Source organism: Setaria viridis, chromosome 1, assembly GCF_005286985.2.
Source record: "Setaria viridis chromosome 1, Setaria_viridis_v4.0, whole genome shotgun sequence".
Classification (NCBI taxonomy): Eukaryota; Viridiplantae; Streptophyta; class Magnoliopsida; order Poales; family Poaceae; genus Setaria; species Setaria viridis.
This window is the reverse complement of record NC_048263.2, coordinates 27986700-27996593: the sequence shown is the minus strand read 5'-3', so window position 1 is coordinate 27996593 and position 9894 is coordinate 27986700. Positions and strand designations below refer to the sequence as shown.

Genomic DNA, 9894 nt, shown 5'->3' with positions numbered 1-9894 from the left:
AGATGACGGCGACGCCCTTGGGCGCTGTTTACCTCCTTGGAGGCGTCATTCTTCTGCCTCTCCCCCTCCTGTACCTACGAGCTTCTTGGGTATAAACCCTGATCGTTTAGGTCGGGTGATGGCAACAACAGTGGCGTCGTATCCCTTCCTGGAGGCGTCGTCTCGAAAGTTCACGCAGTTTGCAGTCGTGGTGGTGGTCGATGTCAACTCTCCACTAGAATTTTTTTTTCTTCTGTGGCTGCCTTCGCTTTGAACTGTTCATCGTCGCCTTGGTTACCACTATCGTGCTGTTGGTGCTTCCTCTGGGTGGATGCTTTGCCGCTCAGGTTGTGGTCGTTGGGTGGGTGCTTTGCCACTGTTCTTCATTGAGGTGGATGCTTTGCCACCGTGTGCTTGGACGGATACTTTGCCGCCATGATGCTATTTTGGATGGATGCTTGGCTACTACTGGTACTGTGTTGATCGGGTGGTTTTTGTGCCACCGCTGGTTGGTCCAGGCGGATGCTTTACCGCTATTCTTCTGCTTTGGTGGATGCTTTGCTGCCGTGGTCATGCTGTTCGGTGGATGTTTTCGCCACCATTTTGTGCTTCGAGCTTCCTCTCCTTAGGCATCTTTGGCAACAGTGTATCTCTTTTGCAGGTTTAGCTCTTAGGGTAGCCTTGTTAGGGTGGCAGGGTTGGGAGTGTCCTTCCCCCTTTGTGCTTCTTCTGCTTTGGATTTGTTATGGTTGTCGCTTCGATCGCTTGCCGGCTGTGTGTTTGGTCGTACTTTTCTTAGCGTTTCTCTGTTTTTAATCTTTTGTGCCCTTGTGTTGGTCAAGTTCTGTTTGGCTGCATCAAGATATGTGTTTGTAATCTGCTTTCCTCTTAATAAAATATGTGCTTCAGCACGGTCGCGAAAAAAACATCCATCAAACAACAAAACCTTGCATACTTGCTCTATCAAACATTGAGTTGGGCGATGTATTCCCGAGACGAATTGAACACAGCATTTATTAATAATAAGATAATAGGGGATGAACGACATGATTCATGCCGTTCTTGCAATGGGTTCCCATGTTTTTTTTTACAAAGTCAAGCCAGTCACAATCAATCTGACAAAAAGAACAAAGGGTTTTAAAAAACTCAAGCCAAATTCTTGGCTTTGCACCGGGCCGGCCACCGCGCCACCAAGGAGCACACCACATGGCCGCACGGTGGCCGTCTCGTGACGCCTGCCTCAGGCCCCGCGCCTTTCTTCGCCGCCGACGCTTCCCCACCGCCCTGTGCCCACGACCACGACGCCGTCCTGGACAACAAGGACGCCCAACGGCGCCGCACGCACCTCTCGCCACCAGCCGAACACGCCGTCCTGCTCCCCTCGCAGTTCGAGGCGCCGCCGCCCAGGGTGATGACGAGGCTGGTCGCGTGCCGCAGCCGCCTCGACCTGAGAATCTCCTCCCGGACGTGCGGCGGCAGCCGCACGGTGAACCTCTCGTGGTCTCCCGTCTCGGCCGCAGCCGTCGTGGAGGCCGAGGGCCCCGTCGAGCGTGACCGCGGCATCCTCGCCGCGCGCCGCGCGCAGCGCAGCTTCTCGAGCGCCGCGTCCTCCTCCTTCCTCTCCTCGTCGTTCTCCAGCTCCACCCGAACGGCGACGGCCTCTGGCATCTGCGGAGGCGGCTTGTCGGGCGAAGGAAGCGGCACCGGCGGCGGCGGCACGGGCTTCTCGAGGTTGCCGCGGCAGAGCGGGCATGTGACGTGGCCCTCGAGCCAGGGGTCGATGCACTCCAGGTGGAACGCGTGGGAGCACTGCGGCAGCAGCCGGAGCTCGTCGCCGTCGTCGAACGCGGTGAGGCACACGGCGCACTCCAGCCCGCCGCCGCCGCTCTTGTGCTTCCTGATCTCCGCGTACGGAACGACCGGGAGCGCGGCCAACGCCGCCGGGTCGAGCCCCCGCCTGCGCTTCCTGATGGACCCATGCCGTGCGCCGGCGCTGGCGTCCGCGGAGCTTCTGCGCCACAGGTTGACGAGGACACAAAATAAAACGAGGACGAAGAAGGCGATGATGGCGATGGTGATGACGGCAGTAGGAGGCACGCTGCGGCCGGTGGTCGTCGTGAGCATCTGCAGCTGCGGCGGTGGCGGAGCCTGCGCGTTGACCATGGTTAGAGCACCTACGACGGCGAGGTGGAGAGAGAGGACGGCAAGAGGGTGTCCCCCGTCCCGCCTTCCGGATGGCCCTGCACGCCAAGTGCGCAGCTGATAAGAATGAAACGCAGGCTTTGGCTGGAGCACTTGTACAGGGGCAAACCTATATGCTAGGTCTGCCACAAAACCCATCGAAACAGAGACGTGCGCCTATTAGTTAAGCACTTAAGCTCATTCAAAATACGTAGAAAATTTATTCTGAGTACAACAATAATATTATGATAAGCATTTCAACCAAAGGAAATTTCTCCAAGAACAAAACAAAATGGTTATGGAAAATGTTTTAAACAAATAGAAATGCTTTCCGAAAAATATTTCAGATAATAAATAAAAGTTCCTTTAAAAATAAAATTGTCTCAAGAACAAAATAAAAATATACTGAGAACGCAACAAAATGCTCCGGTAAAATAAAATTGGCCTAGTTTGGTTTGGTTCCGATGACTTATTTTTAGCACCCATCGCATCGAATGTTTAGATACTAATTAGGAGTATTAAACATAGACTATTTACAAAACCCATTACATAAGTGGAGGCTAAACGGCGAGATGAATCTATTAAGCCTAATTAGTCCATGATTTGACAATGTGTTGCTACGGTAAACATTTGCTAATGATGGATTAATTAGACTTAATAGATTCGTCTCACCGTTTAGCCTCCACTTATGTAATGGGTTTTGTAAATAGTCTATGTTTAATACTCCTAATTACTATCTAAACATTCGATGTGATACGTGCTAAAAATAAGCAAGGGAACCAATAATATAAAACATCCTGAAATAAAACAATCGTTCACTGCTTGAGAAAACCGTACTAGAGGAATACTGGCTCTCCTCCGGTGCCTCTAACCAAAACTTGAGAAAAACCGAAGGAAAACCATAGAAACGCAGCTGCTCATACTGTCATGCAACATTTGAGTGGTGAACCATGTAGAGGGTCGGACACCATTGCGGTTCGGCCGAGAATGCGGCCCAACCCAAGGGGTCACCCGCAGCGTGGAAATAAGCCCTCGGGTGGTCGCCTTCTCGATCTCCGGTAATCGCGTCTCCCTTCTCTGCTCTCGTGTGCTAGGATTCTTCATTTGGGTCGTAGTGTTGTTGATTCTACGTACCACACCGCTCGGGTTCTATATGTAGGGTTCTTTCATGATTCATTTCGATATCCCTTTCCGGTCCTCTTCTTAATTTGATTTCTCAGGCCGCCTTCATTTCTTTCCTAATCCCTTCCCGCAAATTAAAAACTGGCCAATTATATTAGGAGCAGTTGATCTGATCATCAGATCTCCATGAGATGCATCGGTTAGGGCGCAGGAGCATGTGATTTCGCCCTAATCGCTATTCGCTGGGTCTAAGATTCAAGGGTAGTTGTTCTATCGGTGGTGTAGTGTAGTCTCTAGAAAATGATTCACCCCCCTAAAGTGCACTGCTGGACATTAACACAGACTTGTACTCTTCCAGGTTTGGTTTCTCCATTGGGCATGCCTGTGATCATTAGATCAGAACATTTAAATATTCAAATGAGATAAGTCCTATTCTGTTAGAATTATTATCTGTAGCCAATCTTGGCTCTAGAAATTGTGCAGCTTTTGTAGCTAAGTTTATTATACGAAACTGGTCAATTATTCCACAATTATCTTGTGATTTCACTTTGCATCAGTGGAAAAGTGATGTGCTTTCCTTTATGTCAAGCAGAGGCTGCAGGATTTCAGAAGTTCTGCTGACCTGCTCCAGTCTTTCGTTGGCGCAAATGCTATATTTTGGATATAATTAACTCATTTTCCAAACATAATTAAGCTGCAAATTGGCAGGCCATTGCTACTTGCTAGTTTAATAGTTTGGTTCAGCTTCCTATAGTCCTATTGCTTAGTTTGGTTAGATTACTGCTGAAAATCTAAGATAGGTTACTGAACCATTGCGAGGAACGCCTCCATAAAATCGTAATTCAATTTCACCCATTTTAGCTTTTAACATATAGTAATAGTAATTTGTATAAATAAAAATTCTCGCTGCATATTTGCGAATGACATTTATGTTGATAATTTCTTTTGTTTGGTCCAAAGGCCAAAATGTCGCATAATATATTCAGACCTAGAGTACAGCACTCATGTAACACCCTGATCTTTCCTAAATGACCTCCTCGAATAAGACCTTGGAGATGTGGCTGTCAATTGTTTCAGGCGAACAATGAGCGACGTAGCAGTAGCTCCTAGCAACATGGAGAAATGTTTGCTTGGTCACCCTGTTCATAGGGTCGCTGATCTGAGAAACACTCTGAGCTAGTTCCTGCATCTCCTCATCCAATTGGCCGTCTAAATTCTCAACGTTCTTTGTATGCAAGCTGCATACTTGGGAATGAACTCCATGGCCAAGTTTACTGCATATGGAATACGTGAGTTGCTCAAGCTGGGAATACTCCGGAAGCTTCTGATTCTGCTCAGTTGAACCCAGCCTCCCCGAACAGATCTCGACTGAGCGAACTAACAGCAACGCCGTGTGCCCTTTGTATGAACCATTCTCTGCGGTCCATTCCATCAGCCACTGCTTCCACTGCAATCACAAGAAAAGAACCCAACAAGACTGCTTCATTTTCCACCTCTTGATAAATTCAACTCAAACTTATCATGAAAACTGAAAAATCAGATCTAAATTTTAAATAATAATGTATTGGAATTTGAGATGGTTATTCAGTCCAATTCTTACAGCTCTCTGGAGACTGTCCGAAGCATTGCCAGATGTAAGGTGGTCGATAAGATCATTAAGCGCATTCAGGAGGCCATCCTCAGCTGTTGAATCCTTCTCTCCCCTGCATCCAACACACGTTACTAGTCGCTTTGCTTGGCTCTGAATTCCAGCAACGATGAACAAAAATGCATGCTCTAACCTTTTCAGACTGCCACTGGCGAGTCTGCATAGGATCCTTTCCCTTGTGTTGTCAGAACTAGAATGGCTCAGGATGTGCGAGGTCACGGCCTCTGCAAGCACTGCAGTTTGCGCCCATCCCAGGCGCTCCGCTGCTCGCTCCCGTTCGAAGATGTTTGCTGCAGCCAGGAAGTAGGCTCTCAATGCCCTCTCTGAAGTCACACCGTACATTTCGAGATTGTTCTTGTCGCACCACCTGCCCAGTTCTCATATCCATTAAATTTTAATCACCTCTCTCTGAAACACATCAGGTGCTGAATTTGGAGTGGTCAGTTAGAGTCGTTACAATTTCGTACCTTTGGAGGCCGTGCCACTCAGCCCGGGATGATCTCTGGAAGCTGATGAAATCGGCCTTTGCCATCTTGAGGTACAGGTCGTTGTTAAAGAGGTGCATCCTGAAGAGTTTGTTAGGATTAGCACTGCGTCAAGGCTAATGGTGATCCAACATCAAGAGATGGTTTCTATCGTTGTTACTACCTGTAGAGGACCTTCCCAATCCACACGTCGGCACCGCCACCGTACTGCTCCAGATACATCCTCGTCTCGACGCGCGGCAAGCTCGCCTTCCAGGGGAAGTCCAAGCCGTAAGCGACCTCGCCGGGCAAGCCTTCGGCGATGAGCCACTTGTCGCTGAGCTGGCCGGAGGCTCGCCTCCCCTGGAGGAACGCGCGGCAGTAGCGCCTGGCCCGCCGGAGGACGCCGCCGTCGTCGCCGGGGAAGGCGGCCTGGTCGGCGGCGCGGTACATGTTGTACATGGCGCTCACCGACTGGTTGGACTGCCCCGGGTACACCACGAACTCGCCGTCCTCCTTCTCGAAACGCTTGAACACGCCTTCACGTGTGCAAAATTCACAATGGACAGTACAGTCATGCATCATAAGGAGCAAGCTATACAAGCTACTTACAAGGAGAGACATGGTAGCCATGCAGGCGTAGGAGACGGAAAGCCATGGCCGTGTCATCGATGTCCTTCACGGCGCAGTCCCTCGTGTAACCCAGGCCTTCCTCGGTCCAGTGTCTGCTCAAGAGTTATGTCCACGTACTGAGTATGGTCTCTCGACGAGTCGATAAACTAAAATTCAAGCTGAGAAAGGATTTACCTGTAAACATAGGTTAAGTAGTCGTCAATTTCACATGTGAAGTAGGAGGATATGCCCAAACGTTCCAACCGGTCGATTGCCCATAAGCGCTCGTATATCTCGACAGGGTAGAGAAAGGGTGCTGAAATGGAATCATCGTGAGCTCTTTTACGATTAATAATTTTAGCCAGAATGTTTTATACTAGTCCTTTCCGAACAGGTAAATTAAACCGTCTAGATACACCATGCCATCCTTCAAAAAAATTAAATAAAAGGTAAATACTTGTATTAGTTCTTGGTTGCCGTCATTCTGGTATATATACTAATTACCTCCCCCGTTGAACTTGTTCACGATGGTGCCTAAGAACTCGAGGCATTTCCTGTCACCCGTTTCCATCAGGGCGTACGCTGTGGCAGCGGGCGAGGACATGAAAGACCCATCTGAAAACCGGAGGTTAAGCAGCCTCTTCCAGTCTAAACCGCGCATGCCCTCTATGCTATGTAGCAGTGTTGTCGGTATAGAGTGCAGTACATCCTTTGGAATCCTACATGGATAGTAAAAAAAAGTCACTGAGAAGGTCTGAGTTTAGTTACTACTACCTCCATCCTAAATTGTAGGTCGTTTTAGCATTTCTAAACTCATAATTTTGCTATGCATCTAAATATATATTATATCTAGATACATAGTAAAAATTATGAATCTAGAAATACCAAAACGACCTACAATTTGGAATGGAGGAAGTACTCTATAATTAATCCACATCCATTAAAATCGTCAATATTAGATTTGTTGTACTGATTAGATATGCTGTACTGCATTGTATATTATACTTGTTGAGCTTTAGGTCTCTTCTGTCATATATTTCTTGTAGGGCAGGGTGATCATAAGGGATGTCAAGATCCAGATCCTTGGCCATTTCTAGCAGCGAAGGAAGGGCAATCTCGAAGCCGACTAGCATCCAGTCCTCATCCTCCTTGACCAACCTCCACATGTTTTCCCGAATAAATGACAAGCCTATATATGATTGACAAAATTAATCATAAAGCTCTAGGTTAGGTTACATTTCTTTTCAAGAAGAAAATAATTTAATTTCAAGCCATATATCCTAAAGTGATATTGGTACACGCTGAGAGGGCTTGCCCATGCTGATCTATTCGTGTACCTTTCTCACATTTTTCGGCGTGAATGCCCCACGATGCCAAGGCAATAACACAAGCTAGGGTGTTGATGATTCGGTCATGGGCGTAAAAGAAGGTGCAGTCACCCCATGAACCGTCATATAGCTGATTCTGGACGATCCAGTCGATGCTTGATGGGAAATGTGGGCCATCACCTCCATCCATGCTCTTTACAAGGGCGACCCACGCCGTGTCATAGGCTGAAACACTGATCTCGCCATCACCCATGGACCTCAGCGATACTCTGATGGCACCGATGATTCCTGCGATATCTCTTGGCTCCTGTGGAAAAATATTTGTTCAAAGACAGAAGAAGTGCGTAAAAACAGATATATTTGTGTATATATGCTAAAGAAAATTGAAGTTTTCTAATGTGATGATTTGACACCTAAAACACAAAATTTGGTTCTCCTTATTTCAATATATATTTTCAAAAATTGAAATAAGGTATTATATATCAAGCATTTTTTAAGATAAAATCTCTATTGCATAATCTAAACAAAACATGATAATGCTGTACATACACAATCTTGGCTGGAAGAAGTACAACTTTATTTAATTAATTACCAATGAGAAACCTACTGCGAATTTTCTTATAATACAAACATGCACATAAATCTAGTAGATCGTCAAATAGAAAACCGAAGATGTAGTACGCTACGCACCTTTTGTCTTCTCTCTCCAACTGGATTGCCTGTGATTGCTTCCGTTGCTGTGCTGGCTAACGACTCTAAATATGGTGGAGATATATAGCAAAACATGAAACGGAATATAAAGACATGGCGAAGATACTATTATGAACATGTAGAGAGTATCATGCCTCATTTGCGAAGCATGTATAGAGTATGCCGTGTTCTGATAAGCATCAAGGTTGAATGAGAGACTGAATGGTGAACTTGTGTGCAATGATTTTTCCTCAATATTCTTATATTATACATAGTGGTATGACACCACTAATTTTTTTAATTCGTTTGATTATACATATTTTCTACTAATATTTATACAAAAGATAAATCTATAAGTTAAATCTAAAGTCTTTTGATAACTGATGTAGTAGTACTAATTTTATTTTATTTAACTAATTCATTAAATAGATATGTTTAGTCGACATTTAAGAAAAAATAAACTGTAAAACGGAGGGAGTAGCCAATAACTGTATAGGAGATTAATTAGAGTCTGTGATCGCAGTTACAGTCCCATCAGTGCTTCCAAGTTGTAATCCCCCCAAGGAAACTCGATCTGCTCATGCATACACCGATAGATTGTGGATTGAGTGTGCTATTTTTGCTGATTTCAAAAATGGTGTTGTGTTTTTGCTTGTAAGCTCTAAGTTGATTACAACAATAATCAAGGGCCTACACACGTGGCATGAATTCAGCTCTGAGATAAGTGTAACATTTATCACATTTTGGTATTCTTTGTCGGAGGCGAATGCATGCTAAGTTCTTATTAATGGTCATCTACCCTGAAAAGACGACATGCATGTCTCAGTTCGCCTTCTACTCACACAATGACACAAGTCATCAATATCCGCCAACGATTCTCATCACTCCTTTCATTTCAATAAATTATTAGTCACTTTAACTTTGTTTTGAGCCAAACCTCTCTAACACTGACCAAGTTGACCAAATAAATACAATGTCAATATATATTTCATAATGGATTTACTGAAACTAGTTTGATATTATAGATATTGGTATTCTTTTTCATAAACTCGGCCAAAGTTAAATACAAGTTTAGCTTATAGTACAAAGTTAAATAACTAATAATTTGAAACGAAGAGAGTCGTAGTGGCTATATGTAGGTGCTCGTGTGCCACGTAGATGATGTTGCAAATTGGAAATAAAATCAAGGCCACTTGCACTGACTAGTATTACTTGCATGCGTGCATTCAGGCTAGCTTATTAGGAGGCTGGGTTAGTTACGTACCAAGATGTCGAGGTTGAGCGTGTAGTTGCAGCAAGCGCTGCTGCTGGCGCCTTGGCCCGGCCGTAGTATGCCCAAGAAACGCAACATGCGGTAATGTAGTCGTTAGCATCGCCCCCTGCCCCAGCCCCATCGTCATTAGTTGAAACTCTCTTATTAAGTTATTAACGATATGTCCCCCACCTCTGGTTGTGTATTGGTAACTAATCAGGTTATCATGGATGAGCAGAAGAGTGCTCACCCGCAGCCGTATTTATACTTCAATTCTCTGGCTTGTAGATCTATCTATCTATCTATCTATCTATTAGAGGATACATCTTATCTATTGGGCTAACCCTAGTGGGTAGCTATATAGCAGTCATACATGGGCCTTATTGGGCCATAATACACACATACACCAACACTCCCCCGCAGTCTGAACTACCGACGCAGCGGAGTTGCAGACTGGACATGAAAAGAAAGGCACACACACAAGCCCCCCCCACAGACGCAACTAGCCACAGGTGATGTTGAGGCTGGAGCGAAACTCGGTGAAGGCGGGTGACGGGAGGCCCTTGGTGAAGATGTCAGCAAACTGAGAGGTGGTCGGGACGTGGAGGACCCGAACAT

The 9894-nt window shown here is 45.9% G+C and overlaps 2 protein-coding genes across 3 annotated transcripts; both read right to left on the bottom strand.

Moving 5' to 3' along the window:
* Positions 1-979: 979 nt before the first annotated feature.
* LOC117837845 (E3 ubiquitin-protein ligase ATL31) lies at positions 980-2378 on the bottom strand. Its single transcript, XM_034717626.2, has one exon. It carries the CDS (start codon positions 2317-2319, stop codon positions 1126-1128), a length of 1194 nt encoding a protein of 397 aa, XP_034573517.2. The 5' UTR covers positions 2320-2378; the 3' UTR covers positions 980-1125.
* Positions 2379-4247: 1869 nt separating this feature from the next.
* Positions 4248-9375, bottom strand: LOC117844049 (syn-copalyl diphosphate synthase, chloroplastic). 2 transcript variants are annotated; one of them, XM_034724829.2, is made up of 11 exons: positions 9289-9375; positions 7344-7641; positions 7012-7195; positions 6511-6725; positions 6202-6322; positions 6007-6119; positions 5579-5933; positions 5398-5496; positions 5064-5297; positions 4883-4985; positions 4248-4729 (listed from the first exon to the last, which is right to left on the bottom strand). In XM_034724829.2, the coding sequence occupies exons 1-11, from the start codon at positions 9373-9375 to the stop codon at positions 4307-4309; spliced, it is 2232 nt and encodes a 743-aa protein (XP_034580720.1). In that variant the 3' UTR covers positions 4248-4306. The 2 variants fall into 2 exon arrangements, with proteins under 2 accessions (XP_034580720.1, XP_072147171.1); XM_072291070.1 differs by having other exon boundaries at positions 4883-5297.
* Positions 9376-9894: the final 519 nt, after the last annotated feature.

Bases quoted from the DNA above. Each gene is read 5' to 3' on its own strand.
- LOC117837845 (XM_034717626.2), bottom strand. From the start codon at position 2,319: ATGGGTTTTGTGGCAGACCTAGCATATAGGTTTGCCCCTGTACAAGTG.
- LOC117844049 (XM_072291070.1), bottom strand. From the start codon at position 9,375: ATGTTGCGTTTCTTGGGCATACTACGGCCGGGCCAAGGCGCCAGCAGC. The intron at 5,497-5,578 runs GTAGTAACAACG...CAAACTCTTCAG, and splicing joins ATTGGGAAGGTCCTCTACAG to GATGCACCTCTTTAACAACG. The intron at 5,298-5,397 runs GTACGAAATTGT...AGAACTGGGCAG, and splicing joins GAGTGGCACGGCCTCCAAAG to GTGGTGCGACAAGAACAATC.